The 19,496-nt window shown below is 38.3% G+C and overlaps 1 protein-coding gene across 6 annotated transcripts in view; it reads right to left on the bottom strand.

The window, feature by feature from the left end:
* Positions 1-19,496, bottom strand: part of CEP83 (centrosomal protein 83) — a 146,889-nt gene that overhangs the window by 7,771 nt on the left and 119,622 nt on the right. For 3 of the 6 annotated variants that reach the window (XM_061125843.1, XM_061125833.1, XM_061125839.1), the window contains 3 exons: positions 19,373-19,448; positions 17,106-17,263; positions 14,132-14,261 (listed from right to left, as the gene is read on the bottom strand). In XM_061125843.1, coding sequence (XP_060981826.1) covers positions 14,132-14,261; positions 17,106-17,263; positions 19,373-19,448 — 364 coding nt within the window. Of the gene's footprint in view, positions 1-3,578; positions 3,643-11,355; positions 11,439-14,131; positions 14,262-17,105; positions 17,264-19,372; positions 19,449-19,496 lie in introns of all 6 variants that reach the window. The other 3 variants (XR_009689946.1, XR_009689945.1, XM_061125850.1) reach the window with 3 other exon arrangements.

Raw genomic sequence — 19,496 nt, forward strand, 5'->3', positions numbered from 1 at the left:
TCTGATCCAGGGGCTCCAAGTAATAGTTGGAGGAGGCTGTGGCACTCATAGGAGCTTGGACAACTATTTGTAAATTAAAAGCTTTTAGATGGTTAGAAAACCCATTAGACAGTTACAGATGTAAGGCAAAATAGTCATTAAACCAAGTTAAAATCAAAATGAAATGTCACATTATGTCCATAGTTACATCAGTCCATCTTAAGGTTGTTGAATGTCATCAGTTTAAGAAGAGGCATCACATGCGATTGTTGAAGATATTTGCAGACTTGGAGAAAGTCCTTTCCTTGAAGTGGAGATGTCCACCATGGGACGCCTTTCATTGATGAAGAGGGGAGTGCTCCACAGACCCAGCAGTTAGACTGTGGAATGCAGCATAGGAGTGAGCCCAGGACAGGAAGGCATTGTCTTGAGGATCAACGGCAGACTCAGGATTTCTGGAGTCAGAAGTAGGCTCACATAGATTATCAGGCCCATCTTGTCCTGAACGATCCCGGACAAGCCCCCAAGATGAAAGGTTGTTGCTGAACGATGAGACATGGGATTCTTGGCCTCCGGAGGAGATGAATTCAATCCGGGGCCAGAGACGAGGCTGGATCGCTCAGAGCTTTTGTGTAATAAAGTTTTGTTAAAGTATAAAGGAGATAGAGAAAGCTTCTGACATAGGCATCAGAAGGGGGCAAAAGAGTACCCCCTCTATGGAAGGTTTTAAATTAACGATTGCATTTCTCTTATAGATACGGGACTATTTAGATTTCCTAATTTTTGTATTAGTTTTATTGAGATGTTCAAGGAATTTGTTCACCCTAAACTGCATTATTAACATAATTGTTTTTATAATATTCTGTTTTAATATCTATAAGATACATAGTGATATCCCCCTTTTCATTGGGATTGAACCCGGGTCTCCTGCACTGCAGGCAGATTCTTTACCTCCTGAGCTACCAGGGCCCATTATATTGTCCATTCGTGTTTATTTACTTACCTACCTATAAGGAGTCTGGAGAGAATCGATTTTTTCACCATCTTTTCAGATTGATCAGCCTTGTCAAGTTAAATTCTCTCTATTGCATATTTTCTCTTCATTGATTTCTGCTAAATCTACCCATAGAGTTCATAATTCAGTTAATTCAGTGTTTTTTTAGTTCTCAACTTGCCATTTAAAACAAAAAAATGTCTTCTAGTTTTCTGGCGCAATTCTCAAGCACTTACTTTGGAGCATACACAACATGGTACTTTAAAGTCTACGTCTGGTAACTCCATTTCCTGGATCCCCGTGGGGGTGTGCTTACATTGGTTGTTACTTCTCTTGATTTTCAGTGCTATTTCCTCATGCAGCTATTTTTAAACATTATTAACAGAAATCTGTTAAAATTGATGAAGCCATATTGATACATTATTATTAACTGAGGTCCACAGTTTTCACTGTCATCCTTTGTGTTGCTCAGTTCTATGGTTCTATCACATGCATAATGTCATGTATCCACTACTGTGTGTGTGTGTGTAATTGTTCAGTCATGTCCACTACTGTAGCATTGTACAAAAATAGTTTCACTGCCATAAAAATTCCCTGTGCTCTACCTATTTATCCCTACTCCCTAACCTTACAAACTCTGGCAACCATTGATTTTTTTTCTGTCTCCATAGTTTTGCCTTTTCTAGAATGACATGTATTTGAAATCACATAGTAAACAGTCTTTTCAGACCAGCTCTTTTCATTTAGTAATATGCATTTAAGGTTCCTCCATATCTCTGCATGGCTTAATAGCTCACTTCCTTTTTATCACTGAATAATATTCTCTTGTGTGGATATAGCAGCTTTTTTTAACCATGCACCTACTTAAGGACGTATTTCTTGCTTCCAAGTTTTGGCAATAATGAACACAGCTGCTCTCAGTTTGTGCACAGTGTCGTGCGTGTGTGTGTGTGTGTGAGAACCTAAGTCTTCAACTCGTTTGAATAAATACTTAGGAGCGTGATTGCTGGACTGTATGGCCAGACTGTTTCAGCTTTGTGAGAAACTGCCAAAGATTCTTCCGAAATGGCTGTATCATTTTACAATCCCACCAGTAATAAATGAAAGTTCCTATTGTTCCATATCCTTACCAGCAGTTGATACTGTCAGTGTTTTGGATTTTAGTCACTCCAATAAATGTGCAGTGATGTCTATGTTTATTTTTTATTTAGGGACAGATATTATCATTTAAAAACTGAGAAAGTAACTTGAAGCCTTACAATGTTAGTTTCCCTTAGAAAAGATTTATACTTGTTTCTGGCAGACAGCTAGGAACACTAACAAATAGGGGTTAATTTAAAATAGTTATAAGGACAGATTATCTGAAGCTGTACTTCAATACCTGCAAGGACCAAGCTATTCTCAGTTCACTCTTAGGCCAAGGGTATATTCCTTCACAATGTCAACCCAAAGCACTAGTGGACTGAGACCTGAGACCATCTCTCTAGCAGATTCTGAACTCTGATTTTTGTTCCCCTATGAGGTTGTCAAAAGCTTTGCTTCACTTCTCAGCTCTCTCTTCTAGAACTGGTTGTTTCCTCTAAGGGAAAAGCAGCCAAATGTCGTGCTCATCTCTCTAGGTTTCCTATCTCTACAGGATCTTGGCCTCTTAATTCTTCACTGCCCTTCATGGGGATATTTTTAAAAATATTTTGTCTGCTTCTTCTAGTTCTCATGTGGAGAGCTGATCCACATATTTCCTAGTCTGTTATTATCAAAAGCATATGCTCCTTTTAGGTATTTTAGTTCAACTATCAGCAGACATTTTAAAGATGGAAATGCTTAATACTTCATTATTATATGATTATGTAAAACTTTAATCTTAAACTCTAGTTATATTTCTCCATTTTTACTTCTCATTTAAACTGTAGCAAAATACAACTTTTTTCACTTTCATGAAATCTTAACCAACTATGTATATTTATACGCACACACATATACAGAGTGCCCACTTAATTGGGCTCTATTTTAATCATAGTTAATACAAACTGTAGGGATTTCTGAGGGAACTCCAATCAATAAGGACAAAAACATGAGAAAAGGCTTTTTAGAAAGGGTAAGAATTGAATAAGAAGAATCTGTAATTCTATAAGAATATGGATTCCCCTGAAGGTTCTCCTGCAGTGGACTGATGGGTAAAAGCATTGTTTTGAAAAGATTAATATGGCATCAATGTAAAAGATGGGCTCTGAAGTTTGCCTCTTAAGAGGCAAATCTGGAGATAAGCTTCTTGAAGATAGGAGTCATGACACTGTTATCCTCATCACTGTAAAAACAGCCATTTACTGAGGACTCTTCTTTGCCAGGAACTGAGTAAGAATGCTATAAAAGAGCTGCATGGCTGGTTGACCAGTAGACTCAATGAATGCCTTAGACCCTAACGTTAATTTCTTCATAGAACCCTCATTATCGTGACTCAAGTCTCCTTCTTCAAACTCACCTGGAGAAACTGACCTTAGTTAAATACGACTTTACTGACTGCACAGTTGGACCTATAGCAACTGAAATACAGCGGGCACGCACACGTGTACTCACACATACACAAAATTATGCTGACTGGTCTTACCTTAAATTAACCAGCACTAACTTCAAATGGGGTTTCCCAGGTGGCTCAGTAGTAAAGAATCCATCTGCCAAGCAGGAGACAAGGGTTCAATCCCTGAGTCAGGACAATCCCCTGGAGAAGAAAATAGCAACCTACTCCACTATTCTTGGCTGGGAAATCCAAAGGACAAGGAGTCTGGTGGGCTATAGTCCATGGGGTCCCAGAGAGTCAGACATGACTCAGTGACTAAACAGTGTCAAATGGGCCCCAGAGCAGTACCTGGGATTTCTACTAATTCCCCTAATCCAATCACTCTCCCAAACTCATTCTTTCACAACTTCTTGTCTCTCCTCAAATCTGTTAGACCTCCACTCTTCACGGTCTGAGCTGGTGACCCAGATTCTTTTTCACATTGAGAAAATAGCAGTAATCAGTAGAGAATTTCCACACATTCCCATTATATCCATCAATTTATCAGGAATTTACAACTAAATATTTTGTCATCTTTCCAGTTACAACAGAGACACCGTGTCCCAATCCCTTCCCCCTCTGAACTGAATCTAATGCCCTTCTGCCTACTAAAAACACATCGTCCCTTCATTTGCCCTCTTTCTCCCACATCATCAGTTTTTTCCCTGCAACTGAATCATCCTATAATTTCTTCTTAGAAGAAGCCTTTGCTCCCACAATCTGAGTCAGTTCTCTGTTCTTCACAACAAAAATCCTTGGACAAGCTATGTTCTACTTCAATCAGACCTGCATACCTAATATTCCGCAGGAACAACTTTGGACAAAGCCATCAACAATGATTACAAGATTGTTGTTCAGTCGCTCAATTGTGTCTGACTTTTTGTGACCCCATGGACTGCAACACGCCAGGCTTCCTTGTCCTTCATCATCTCCTGGAGCTTGTTCAAACTCATGTTCCATTGAATCAGTGATGCCATCCAACCATCTCATCCTCTGTTGTCCCCTTCTGTCTTCTATCTTTTCCAGCATCAAGTGACCAAAGTATTGGTGCTTCAGCTTCAGCATCAACCCTTCCAATGAATATTCAGGGTTGATTTCCTTAAGGATGGACTAATTTGATTTCCTTGCTGTCCAAGGGACTCTCAGATGTCTTCTCCAATATCACAGTTGGAAAGCATCAATTAATTCTTGGGTACTCAGCCTTCTTTATGGTCCAACTCTCACATCCATACATGACTACTAGAAAAACCATAGCTTTGACTAGATGGACCTTTTTTGGCAAAGTAATGTCTCTGCTTTTTAATATGCTGTCTAGGTTTGTCATAGGTTTTTCTTCCAAGGAGCAAGCATCTTTTCATTTCATGGCTGCAGTCACCATCCGCAGTGATTTTGGAGCTTAAGCAAATAAAAGTCTGTCACTATTACCATTTTTTCCCCATCTATTTGCCATGAAGTGATGGGACTGGAGGCCATGATCTTAGTTTTTTGAATGGTGAGTTTTAAGCCAGTTTTTTCACTCTCTTCTTTCACCTTCATCAAGAGGCTCTTTAGTTCCTCTTTGCTTTCTGCCATAAGGGTGGTGTCATCTGCATATCTGAGGTTATTGATATTTCTCCCAGCAATCCTGATTTCAGCTTGAGCTTTATCCAGTCCAGCATTGTGCATCATGTACTCTGCATATAAGTTAAATAAACAGGGTGATAAAATACAGCCGTGATGCACTCCTTTCCCAATTTTGAACCAGTCTGTTGTTCCATATTCAGTTCTAACTGTTGCTTCTGAACCTGCATACAGTTTTCTCAGGAGGCAGGTAAGGTGGTCTGGTATTCTGATCTCTTTCAGAATTTTCCAGTTGTTGTGATCCACACAGTCAAAGGCTTTAGTGTAGTCAATGAACCAGAAATAGATGTTTTCTGGAAGTCCCTTGGTTTTTCAATAATCCAACAGATGTTGGCAATTTGATCTCTCGTTCCTCTGCCTTTTCTAAATCCAGCTTGAACATCTGGAAGTTCTTGGTTCATGTACTGTTGAAGCCTAGCTTCAAGGATTTTGAGCATGATCGTGCTAGCGTGTGAGATGAGTACAACTGTGCAGTACTTTGAACATTCTTTGGCAATGCTCTTCTTTGGAACTAGAATGAAAACTGGCCTTTTCCAGTCCTGCAGACACTGCTGAGTTTTCCGAATTTGCTGGCATACTGAGTGCAGCACGTTCACAGCATCCTCTTTTAGGATTTGAAATCGCTCAGCTGGAATTCCATCACCTCCACCAGCTTTGGGCTTCCCTGGTGGCTCAGACAGTAAAGAATCTGCCTGCAATGCAGGAGACCTGCGTTCGGTCCTTGCATTGGGAAACATCCCTGGAGGAAGCCACAGCAAACCGCTTCCCTTGTAGCTCAAGTAGGTGAAGAATCTGCCTGCAGTGCAGAAGACCAGGCTTTGATCCCTGGGTTGGGAAGATTCCCTGGAAAAGGAAATGGCAACCCACTCCAGTATCCTTGCCTGGAAAATCTCATGAACAGAGGAGCCTGGTGGGCTGCAGTCCATGGGGTCGCAAAGAGTAGGGCACGATTGAGCGACTAACACTTACACTTACTTCCTTATTCTTGCCTAGAGAATCCCCATGGACTGAGGAGCCTGGTGGGCTGCAGTCCATGGGAGTCACAAAGAGCTGGACATGACTGAGCAACTTAAGCACACCACCAGCTTTGCAGTGATGCTTCCTACAGCCCACCTGACTTCACACTCCAGGATGTATGGTTCTAGGTGACAGATCACACCGTCATGGTTATCCAGATTATTAAGATCTTTTTTGTATCGTTCTTCTTTGTATTCTTGCCAACTCTTCTTAATATCTTCTGCTTCTGTTAGGTTCATACCATTTCTGTCCTTTACTGTGCCCATCTTTGCATGAAATGTTCCCTGGTGTCTCTCATTTTCTTAAAGAGATCTCTAGTCCTTCCCATTATATTGTTTTCCTCTAGTTTTCTTTTTAATACTCACATAGCCAAATAAATTGTCTTCATCTTACTATTTTATCATCTTACCATTGTGAAATAAAGTTCACATTATGGGAAGACAAGAAAAATTTAAACATAAAAATTCTTCTCTGCCTTTGGCCTCCTCTCCTCTGTGTATCTGTCATTATGCATTGACAAAACCTCCTCCATCAGCAGGAATATCTGCTCAACCATAAATGGCAACATTCTCCTAGCATCAACAAGACAACTCCTTGAAAGTTAACATTCCCTCTTGATCTTGTAAGGGGTCACATGACCCATATAACAATGGTGCTTAATTCTGGATTGTGTAAACTGTCAACAATATGTCATTTAATGTACAACTCTTTGTCTCAAAAAAAATAAATAAACTGCATCTTGACTTCTAATGAGGGAAACAGCTCTCAAAGCTTTCTGAGATGCTCTTTGGTTATTATCCTCAAATTTGTCTCAAATGAAATTTTACAATTCTTTCTTATATTGACTGATTAATTTTTCATTGACATTAAAGAGCCTCTTGAAGAAAGTGAAAGAGGAGTGAAAAAGTTGGCTTATAACTCAACATTTATAACTCAAAACTAAGATCATGGCATCCAGTCTCATCACTTCATGGCAAATAGATGGAGAAACAGTGGCAACAGTGACAGACTTTACCAACAAAGCTCCATTATTTTACCAACAAAGGTCCATCTAGTCAAAGCTATAGTTTTTCCAGTAGTCATGTATGGATGTGAGAGCTGGACTATAAAGAAAGCTGAGTGCTGAAGAATTGATGCTTTTGAACTGTGGTGTTGGAGAAGACTCTTGAGAGTCCCCTGGACAGCAAGGAGCTCCAACTAGTCAATCCTAAAGGAAATCAACCCTGAATATTCATTGGAAGGACTGATGATGAAGCACCAATACTTTGGTCACCTGATGCGAAGAACTGACTCACTGGAAAAGACCCTGATGCTGGGAAAGATTGAAGGTGGGAGAAGGGGACGACAGAGGATGAGATGATTGGATGGCATCACCAATGCAATGGACACGAGTGTGAGTAGGCTCCGGGAGTTGGTGATAGACAGAGAAGCCTGGTGTGCTGCAGTCTATGGGGTTGCAAAGAGTTGGACATGACTGAGCAACTGATCTGATCTGATGAATGTCATTTCACATGGCTAATTATTCTTGAAGCATTTTTCTTCATTTGGCATCCAATACTTTATTGGTTCTTTTCCTATCATACCGGCCACTCTGCCTTGACTTCCCAACTTCTAAAGTTTGGAATTCCTCAAAACTCAATCCTCAAATCTGTTCTTTTTGGTCTTCCTTCACTTTCTAGGTGACCTCATTAGTCCCATTGCTTTCAATATCATTTACACATTGGTGAGCCCCAAATCTTTATCTCCAGCCCAGTCCTATTCCTGGAAGTTCTGATTCATATATTCACCAGAATGCTTAATGTCTCCACTTGGAAGTCTAGTGGGCATCTCAAAGAGTTAATGTGTCCAAAGGGGGCATCTCTGTTTTACCCCTGAATCTGCCCCTTCCAAGGTCTTTCCCATGTCAGTAAACAGCAATTCTACTTTAACCAGGTACTCAAGCCCAACATGTCAGTCACCTTTGATATATCTCCTTAATACCCTATAACCACTGTAAGCTCCACGTTTAAAAATGTATCCAGAATCTTACCATCAGTCTACTACTAGTTCTCTACAGCTCTCATCTGGACTATGCAAAAGTGGTCTTTCTGAGTCCTCTTTACCCTGCTACACAACAGGCAGAAATTCTCTTAAAATATAATTCAGATTATATCATTTCTCAATTCAAAACTCTCTAGTGTGTTCCTATTATTCAGAATAAAACGCAAAAAAAAGCCCGACATGACCTAGCCTCCTCCTACTTTTCTCCATTCCAGCTAATCAGGTCTCCCTTCTTGTATTCCTTCAACATACCAAGTCAACTCCTGCCTCCACCTTTTACTTTCTATTCCCTCTGGAACAATTCTTCCCCTACAAACAAAAGATGACTTCTCCCTTCTTTCCTCCAGGTCTCTGCACAGTGCTACTTATCAGAGCCTTCCCTGCTCACCTATATAAAACACCACCCTCTATCCCCACTAGTTTTCCTCTTAGCACACAGCTTCACCTGACATGTATTTATTTGATTCTTTACCCCATGTCACCCATCCACTACCATATAAGCTCCTTAGTACAGTCTTTATTTGTATATCTCTGCAAATAAAACAATACGTAGCATACAGCAGGTTCTCAATAAATATGTTGAGTAAACTGACTAAATGAACACAGAGGAACTGTGTAGAGAAGAGTCTGAGCTCAGATGTTAGCAATAGGAATAAAAATAAATGAGGTGGGGAAAATGCGAGATATATTATAAAGGAAGAATTCACAGGCTCTAGTGACTGTATTGGGTAGAAGAGTGTCTCCATACTACTTATGTTTACTCAGAATGTGACTGTGATAGAAAACGAAATGTATTTGGTCTTTTTTCCTGGGTTACCGGCAGAGAGCTCCTAAAACTCATGGAATTTCTTGAGTGACAGAAGCATCTTTTGCTATTCATAATCAGCCCTTTTCAATCATATCTGAGTTAATACTAATGAGATAACTTAGGATGGGATCCCTAGATAGTCTTAAAATAGGACTAGTCACTAGAAAAACCAAGTGGTAAGAAGGCAGGAACTTTCAGCCCTACTCCCACCTCCCATTCTCAACTTCTGGGAGTTGGGATACCGGAGACTGACACCTATAAAACGCTTACCAAGGACCCCCGGAAAGCCGCCAGCACAGTGAGTGCACTCTTTGCCAGGAGGGTGGTACGCCTCACTGCTCCTATACCTTGCCCTATACATCTCTTTTATTTGGCTATTCCTGAGTCGTAGTATAATAAACCAGGAAATAGAAATAAAATGTTCATAGAACCTGGGCAGGGGTTTTATAGGGACCCCAATTTATAGTCATTGGTCACAGTGCAGATGACTGAGAACTTGGCAGTTGACATGGAGGCAGTCTTATGAGACTGAACCCTTTAATCTGTGGAATCTGATGTAGTGTCAGAATTTAACTGAATAGTTAGACACCCAGTTGGTGTCCAGAAAATTAGGTAATTGGTTCTTGGTGCTGGAAGGTCACTCCAGAGTGACCTTATTTGGAAAAAAGGGTAGAGATAAGATGAGAGTAGGCTCTGAATCCAATACTGACTTGTGTTCTTATAAAAAGGGAGATATCTGGACACACAGCAAGACGCACAGAGAGAACACCATGTGAGCAGACCTTTACTCCAGAGCCCCTAGAGGGAGCATGGCCCTACTGACACCTTGGTTTTGGACTTCTAACTTTAGAACTATAACATTATACATTTCTATTGCTTTAAGCCACTTAATTTGTAGTAATTTGTTATAGCAACCCTAGGAAACTAATACAGGGATTGACTAGATGTGGGAAAAGGGAGCCCTCAGGCTGAACCACAGGTTTGAAGCATAAGTGATTGGAAGAATGGTGCTCCACTGAAAGAAATCAAAGCCCAGAGGGGAAAGTGGCTGTAAGAAATGGTTTTAATTTTGATTTTAGTCTGATACAATCACAGGACAATCAAATGGATGCCTTAGTGTTATAAACATTACAACACAAAAGAGTAAAAGACAAATCAAAAGAATATTGATGCAAGATTCAAAGCTAAAGTTTTCCTTTTACCACATTCTAGCCAAATTCAATGAACTCTTTTCAACAATTATGAGCGTTTATCTTTGATATCTTTCTTTCCTGTGGCTTATATGACAACATACTATAGCTTCTACGTCTATGACCATCTGATCATTCCTCTACTAAATCAGCTACTTTCTCAGACAACTTAGTTCATAGTCCTTTTATTCTTCAGCCATTCCTGAAATTTGAAGGGTCTAATTATACATTTCTAATCTGAATTACTGATCTTCATTCTTTATGTTCCATTATTTCTGGTTACCTACACAATATCTTCACTTAAGAGTCCAGGACTTGTCTACATGGATGCACTGTTATCAGTTTATATTGGACATGTGTTTAGTCAAATACATCTTCTCTTTGTACCCAACTGACACATGCTCTTTATTCCATTATGACAACTCCTCTTATATCCTCTCACAGCTAAAATACTTCCTATTTTCCTCTTTCTTATTTAGCACTGTAATAGTAATTTTTTTTCTTTTGGAATACTTTTAGGAGTCATCCTTCACCTTCATTCTATACTGCAAGCCCAAATTCCAGACCTCTTACATCATTTTAAGATTACTGTAATAGCCTTCTAACTAGGCTGCTTTCAAGCTTTCTTCTCTCTAGGAGAGTGGTTCTCAAACTTTAGTGTCCATACAGATCACATGGAAGTGACTAATAGATTCTTTAGGTATTGCATGTTATTTTATTTCTCCAGTTAGATTATATGGTCAACAAGGACAGGAATTAATCATGGCTTCTATGTTCTGCTCAGTGTATAACATAATGCCAGGCCACAAAACATATTCAATAGATATTTTACAACTTTAAGACTACAGTTCATTTCTTTTTCTAAACCATTCATAACCTCTAACCAAGAATTATTTCAAAGACATATACCTTAGAATAAAAGTCACAAGTTAATTCAAGTGCCTCAAAAGGAAAAGTACAAATCATTGTCCTCATGCCAAGAGATTGCTCTTCATACTCACACTTCAAGAACGTGTGAGGAAAACATACAGAGAAGTCATCAATTACAGAAGGGCATTCCAACTTAAGATACCTGGTCAAGCTTTTCCAAACAAATCAACACAACAAAATATCATTACACATTAACATTACATCTTCATGTAATGTCACTTACCAGAAATGACATAAGCTTTGTGCTTAAAGAGGTTGGAGTTGTAAACAAATACAGTCAGATGGCAGTGAGCCATCTCACCTAGCCTGTGGGAAAAAAGATCAAGCTGCTACTCCCCAGTTATAAGAACCTTTCACAGGATTATGATTTCTGCTCTAGAGTTAATACATATTTGACCTGTTTTAAGTCTTACCATGTAAGAAAGTTGTGACTTTTGTCATCTAAAGAAATTTTAAAAGTCTGCTGCAATTTTATGAATCCTCTTTATGCTATCTTATAGCCAAAATTTTCATACAGAAACATTAATTTGAATGGGAAAAGGGTCTGAGTTAAAGAAATTAATTTTATAGTGACTGTTTTGCCACAGGAAATAAGACTTATATGCATTATGGCTACAATGAAGAGAAGAGCAGTAGAGTATCTGAAATCAAAGAAAGGGAGAAATGAAAAGAGTAACAATGCAGAAAAAACACAGAATTAAGAATAGAAAGATGCAGATTTCAGTCATGGCATTCCTAACTAGTCAAGTGATCTTGGCTACCTACCACTTCAGTTTCCTAATCTGCAAAAATCTATCTGAATACCAAGATCCTCCAGCCCTAAAATTACATATACTTAAATACTTTTTTGACAGTATTCCCATGTCACATTTATTGTCTGTTTTTTCACTGTAACTAAGGTACAGTTGTAAGCCTACAGGGTAGTGTTCCACGTAATGGGACAGCTCTGGGTCATAATTATTTACTGAATTAACAACTTTGTACAACTTAAAATCATAATCCACAGATTAGATTTTTAAAAGTAAAATAGGTATTTACTATATTCATACCCATCATTTGGCAGTTATTTCAGTAGGAAAAACATTTATCCCAGACTTTTGAACTTTGTGGGAGAATGTGAGGGTGGGATATTTGAAAAGAACAGCATGTATACTATCTATGGTGAAACAGATCACCAGCCCAGGTGCGATGCACGAGACAAGTGCTCGGGCCTGGTGCACTGGGAAGACCCAGAGGAATCGGATGGAGAGGGAGGTGGGAGCGGGGATCGGGATTGGGAATACATGTAAATCCATGGCTGATTCATATCAATGTATGACAAAACCCACTGGGAAAAAAAAATAATAATAATAAAAATTAAAAAAGAAAAAAAAAAAAAAAACATTTATCCTAGGTCAATACTGATCAAAGGTTATTTTGCAAGTTTCTTAAAATACCACCTTCTCCCCTCTTTCGGGTATACCTATGATTAGCTTATAATCTGTCTCACCACTGGATGTCACTTTTGCTCCAAAGGAAGTCAACCCAACCTAACCTCAATAATTAGAATCTGATCTCTAAGATACTTATCTCTAAAGCCTCAACATGAAAGTTTTTCTGTGAAAGATAAAATCAGCCCTTGTAATTTCTAATGATTTCCAGCTAAAATCTGGCTTTAGATGCTTTTAGGCTTCAAACAATACAAGGAGGCGTAAGTAGGATTTCTGAGATCATCCCAAGCCGTGAAATAACTTCACTAAAACCCCATCAATACCCATACACTGCTCAGTACTTACATGGACAGAAGGAAAGAGAAAGAGAAGTGATAGATTCAGGGGAAAAACACAATGAAACAACATAAGTATTTATATTCATACCAGTATAAAACACTGGTATTCCTATATAGTTAAGTACTGTTTTATAATCTCACTGTTATACTATTTTTAGCATAAAAGAAGGAGAAATGCAATATTCATAAACCAAGAAAATGGGGAAGTAATAACATTTAGGTCTCTCATGTTGTCACTCCAACTATCAGGACAAATTTGGCAGTTATATCTAATAACATAAACAAGTCACTAGCAACTGCGTCCTTATTTCCAAATTCAGAATATGTAAATGATATACAGTTCTCTTAAGCAAATATGAACAACTACACTTACCAATAAACATATAGACATTAAGATACCAGTCTGTATATGTCTTGAAGTACCTTCCTCTCATTTTAGACCTTCTCACTTTCTCACACCAATGCCAGTACTAAGGGCATGAAGACATAACAACTCATTTGTGGGATTGTTTTTTTCACTATGTTCCCCTTCACCCAGCATACATGTGCCAATCTTGCTGAAAATAACTGCTGAACTGCTGCCATAGTGAGCCATGGTTACTAACGGGGCTATGCTGCATTCCTTGGGTCTGCTGCTGTAAAAACCACTGACTTGGATGAATCACCTGGTTACATTATTTCCATAATGCCCTGGACTAAAGTTTTTAGGTTCTGGAGAAAATGTGCCTGCAAAGATAAAGTTTTAAAAAGATCATGAGTGTGGGAACTATCACAGGTGTTTCAGAAGCCAGGGGAATCCTAGTTCCTTCTGCTGGGGTAAGGAGATACTTGCTCTTATATTCCTGAGTTGGAAACAAAAAAGTACTGGAACCACAAAAACAACGTTACAAGAACTGGTTAAGCACAGCTGAAACAGACCTAATCACACTGTATTTTAAGTGAAGGAGTTAAATGAGCCTTGTATGGGCTGGTCTAGAACTATCAATGAAAACTACCATCTCTGTGGAAAACCATATGTGGGTTCTGAAAAACTGACTTGTACACATATTTTGAAATAAACCTGTTGAGTAGTTTGCATGTTCTCAATTTATCTTTGCAAAGTTGACAGCAAAATGTCACGTTTAAATATCAAACTTAACATACCACTAAAGTCTGTTTTAATTATATATTTTATTCTCCTAAAATAGTTATTAAATTGTTTCTATGGAGTAAAAACATAAGAACCACTTGCCTTTTTTTGGGCAATTGCCGCTCGCTGCAATTTCTCTTTAGCTTGATTATACTTTTCTTCTCTGTCAGTGATATGTTCATGAAGCTTATGCTTTTCTTCCAACCACTGTATTTGCTTCTCTTCCAATACCCTGTCAGAGAATGTATGCAAAACCTATTAACTCTTAGAATTAAATAGATATTACCACAAGTATAATCAAACTCCCTGCCTCCTTCTTCACCACATCCTTCCTTATCCAACACAGGCATTCTTGCATGACCACGTATTTCCTAACACCACCATTAGTGACTGTTTCCTAAGAGCCAGCCACTGTGCTTATTAAAACAATACATGTACTACATCACTTATTCTTCATAAAAATCTTATCTTTTAAATGAAGGATAATTGCTTTACAGAATTCTGTTGTTTCCTGTCAAACCTAAACATGACTCAGCCATAGGTAAACATATACCCCTCCCTTTTGAACCTCCCCCCCAATCTCCCTCCCCATCCCACCCCTCTAGGTTGGTACAGAGCCCCTGTTTGAGTTTCCTGAGCCAGACAGCAAATTCCTGTTGGCTATCTACTTTACATATGGTAATGTAAGTTTCCATGTTACTCTTTCCATATATCTCACCTTCTCCTCCCCTCTCCCCATGTCCATAAGTCTGTTCTCTATGTCTGTTTCTCCACTGTTGCCCTGTAAATAAATTCTTCAATACCATTTTTCTAGATTCCGTATATATGTGTTCAGTTCAGTTCAGTTCAGTCGCTCAGTCGTGTCCGACTCTTTACGACCCCATGAACCACAGGATGCCAGGCCCCCGTGTCCATCACCAACTCCCGGAGTCCACCCAAACCCATGTCCACTGAGTCAGTGATGCCATCCAACCATCTCATCCTCTGTCATCCCCTTCCCCTCCTGCCCTCAATCTTTCCCAGCATCAGGGTCTTTTCAAATGAGTCAGCTCTTCACATCAGGTGGCCAAAGTATTGGAGTTTCAGCTTCAACATCAGTCCTTCCAATGAACACCCAAGACTGATCTCCTTTAGGATGGACTGGTTGGATCTCCTTGCAGTCCAAGGGACTCTCAAGAGTCTTCTCTAACACCACAGTTCAAAGGCATCAATTTTTCAGTGCTCAGCTTTCTTTATAGTCCAACTCTCACATCCATACATGACCAATGGAAAAACCATAGCCTTGACTAGACGGATCTTTGTTGGCAAAGTAATGTCTCTGCTCTTTAATATGCTGTCTAGGTTGGTCATAACTTTCCTTCCAAGGAGTAAGCATCTTTTAATTTCATGGCTGCAATCACCATCTGCAGTGATTTTGGAGCCCAGAAAAATAAAGTCAGCCACTGTTTCCACTGTTTCCCCATCTATTTTCCATGAAGTGATGGGACCGGATGCCATGATCTTAGTTTTCTGAATGTTGAGTTTTAAGCCAATTTTTTCACTCTCCTCTTTCACTTTCATCAAGAGGCCTTTTAGTTCCTCTTATTACCAAGAGGAACTACCAAGCTATTAAAAACTGAGCCCAGTAAAGACAGCTAAAATCAGCATTGTTATTTAGTCTTAATGTGGTATGTTTTCTAGCTAGAGTAAATTCCATATACATGCTATTTTATAGTAACATCATAAAAACTTACATCTTAAAAGCTCTTCTGTATACTTTATGATTTTTTTGTATCCTCACTATAGGCAGTACAAATGAGATATACAAACCCTGAGGAGTCAGACTGCGTGACTAAGGTCATACAGATTTTAAGTGTCTTTGCTGGGACCAAAATCACATCTTATTGGCCCCTAGTCCAGCTATTTTCTGCTATGTAATCCTATAAATGGGCTTCCCTCGTGGCTCAGTGGTAGAGAATCCGCCTGCCAATGCAGGAGAAGAGGGTTTGACTGCTGGGTTGGGAAGATCCCCTGGAGAAGGAACTGGCAACCCACTCCAGTAGTCTTGCCTGGGAAATCCTGTGGAAAGAGGAGCCTGGCAGGCTATAGTTCATGGGGTCACAAAGAGTTGGACACAACTTAGTGACTAAACAACAATCCTATGAATAACATTCAGAAACCAATGATAAGTTGGTTAAATTTGCTAGCTATCCTGTTATTAGAATTCTTAAGCACATTTGAAATCAAACACTTAAAGATTTAAAGGATTCCACAAACACTTAAAGGATTCCAAGATACAAATTTCTAATTTTTTTGCAAAATATAAGCAAAATAATTTGGACTCTGTGGTATGTCACAACACATTATCTTGCTTACTTTTCTTGAAATTCAACCACATATACGAAGCCATGGACAAGCCTTAAAAAATGAAAAACTGAAAATAAGAAAAAAAATTTTATGTGGCGAGCAGCCTTCAGAAGAAAAAATGTGAAAAGAATAATGTTTTATAGATTCAAAAACTTATAATGACATGTTATAATAACAAAGCAAATACAAACCAGTAGTTTTCTACCATATATAAACAAAAGTTTCCAGGGAAATCTTGATCACCACAATCATCTCCCTACAGTTTACCAGACTGTCTACTACTAAGAGATTCCAAGATCAAAAAATATAAACAAATAAATGAGCTTTTCAAAGAGAAAATCCAAAAGATTCTAATTCTAATTCTAGGAAGTAAATTGTACACATCAAAAATTTTGTTTCTGACTTCTGGCATTCAGAAGAATTTATATATTTGAAGTAAGAAATGTATTGATTTACTCAATGAATAAAAAAGTGTTTCTTTGAAGGTTTTCAAAATACTGTGGTCAGGCAGAATTTTAAGAGGTCTTTTCTTTTTTTAAAAAAGCAATCTCAGAGTTCTAAAAGCTCATCTCTAGAAACAGAAAATACATTACCTAAAACCACTGTATGTGTCAATGGGGTATTTTAACTAGTTATCAAAGTACATTCAACCCTGGAATCATCATTAAAAGAACTATATATAATACAGCAGAAAGAAGAAACAATTTGTACATAAAAAAGCAAACTCTACTTTTCAACTTCTAGTTGTGCTTTTTCAGCTTGGCTTCTTAAATTTCGGCATTCCTGTTTTAACCTCTCCACCATTTCCTTCAATATTTGGTTTGAATTCAGCAACTCATTTTCTGACTTTGCCAGTGAGGTCACTTGGATCTGCAAACCACTGATTTGCTTAAAAGAAGAGAAACATAAACAAATGCAACAGAATATGAGAGATATATAAGACACTAAGCATCTTCCCTCACAAATGTCCCACCCCACTGATGTGCCCTTTGGGATACCCTGGAACAAAATAATAAAAAGCAGCAGCATTAGGATCATTTCTTAATATAACCAGAGACTATAAAGAACCCTATTCCTCAATCTGCAACTGAGTCCTCTCTCCTCTTGCCCAAATAAGCAGGCCAGAAGAGGTACTAGAAATGGGGAGAAGGGTCCTTAGAAAGAGAGCAGCGAGGTGAGCAAAGAGAATCCAAATATGAGTCTCCTGGCCTCCTAGGAAAGAACAGATTTTAAAAAGTGAGCTGGGAAAGCTGCTAAGAAAATCCATCTCATACTCCCACAAACCTTGTGATTAGCACTCCGTCAGGGAGTTCTGCTTTCTGAACAGTCAGAAATCATAAATACAGAAAAGCTCACTCTCACATTGTTTCGGAGTAGTTTTCAAGCATTCTATACATCTAGTGTTAGGCAGAAGAAAGATGATTTGAGAAGCCTAATGAATGGTAGGGATTCCTTTGCCTCTAGAACGACTTATCAAACTGTGAAATGTCACTCAGGCTTCTCTATCCCAGTTTACTTTTATCTGAGAGTAGTTTTTCTCATGAAAAGTAGTTGATTATCTAGTTACAAATTAACAGGCTAGGAGATTCACATCACTGCTCTTAAGTTCTATCCAAATAACACATTTGGGACATATTTATACCTACTTCTTGAAAAAGCCATTTTACCAATTAATAAACAAGTTCTCACTTTTCTTTCACTTTCTTCTACCTCTAAAAGCCATTCTCTGAGAGAAGTTAGGAGGCAGAGAGTTTAAGTGATTTCAGAGCAAAAGAATCCATTATAAGACTCAAGAGTCAAAAGAAACCAGATTCCTTATGCAATAAAGAAGAAATAATTTCATTACTTTCTGATAGCAGCAAAGCCACCTACAGAATTATATAGGTACAGAAAGCAATCGTCAGAAAAATAAAGTAAAAAGGTATGTCTCAGATTTCTATTTTAGAATGAATTTCTCCAGAAGAACTATTCAGTATTTTTAACTGCAGCTGTAAATATTAAATCTGTATTATAGATGGCTGAACAAGCAACCTTCAAGGAGCTTAGTACTTTTCCATATCTTCAGGATGACAGAAAGCCCAATGCCATGAAACTAGATAACTTCTGAGTACTAAACATTATGCCCTCCTACTTCAGACTCAGAAACCATAACTATATATGCAAAGCATAAATCCTAAAAATGGAATTTTCACTCCTCATAATATGTTTCGCCCATATAAATCTTTCCTGAACCCAAACAATTTTAATTAAAATATGAATTTCCTTCCATAAATATAATTCTTCAGATTTCACAGGAATGTAATTAAAAAAATAGCTCATGGAATAAGAAATGCAAAGTTACAAGTCAATCACACAAGTAACTCAAAACAGGGATGATCTAATTCATTTTTTAAATTCATAATATCAAAATATTGTCCTTTAAAATATAATTTTAAAAAACTGATCTTGGGACTTCTCTGATGATCCTGTGGTTAATAATATGACTGTCAATGCAGGGCACAAGGGTTCAATCCCTGGTCCCAGGAAGATTCCACATGCCATGGGGCAACTAAATCCACGTGCCACAAATGCTAAGCCCACACACCACAACTACTGAAGCCCAAGCATCCTAGGGCCCATGCTCCACAATAAGAGGAAGCCACAGTAATGAGAAGCCTGAACACCACAACCAGAAAGCAGTCCCCGCTCACTGCAACTAGAAAGACTGCATGAAGCAACGAAGACTCGGCACAGCCATAAGTAAATAAATAGTAATAAAAAACTGATCATGGGCCACAGCATATAAATATTTTAAGAAAAACAGCAATTAGCAAAAGAAACTTAATAAACTAGAGCTTAAAGAGGTTTAAACACTTTATCTTTACATGTCAACCTCATCAATTCATTATCAATTCAAATATTTTCAGAATTCTTATATATAAAATTCCAATAGATTCAAAACACAGATTTAAAGAAGCACTTAAAAAAATAAAAGCAATATGTTTGCTAAAATAATACCTGTTTCAGGTCAGCATTTTCTTGTTTTTCTTTTTCTGTATTTTCAATATCTACAATTTGTTGTTGAAGTTTTAACCTAAAAGTCACAACCCAACAAAAGATATTATTAAAAATCCATAGTTCA

The sequence above is a fragment of the Dama dama genome, chromosome 3 (genome assembly GCF_033118175.1).
Source record: "Dama dama isolate Ldn47 chromosome 3, ASM3311817v1, whole genome shotgun sequence".
NCBI lineage: Eukaryota > Metazoa > Chordata > Mammalia > Artiodactyla > Cervidae > Dama > Dama dama.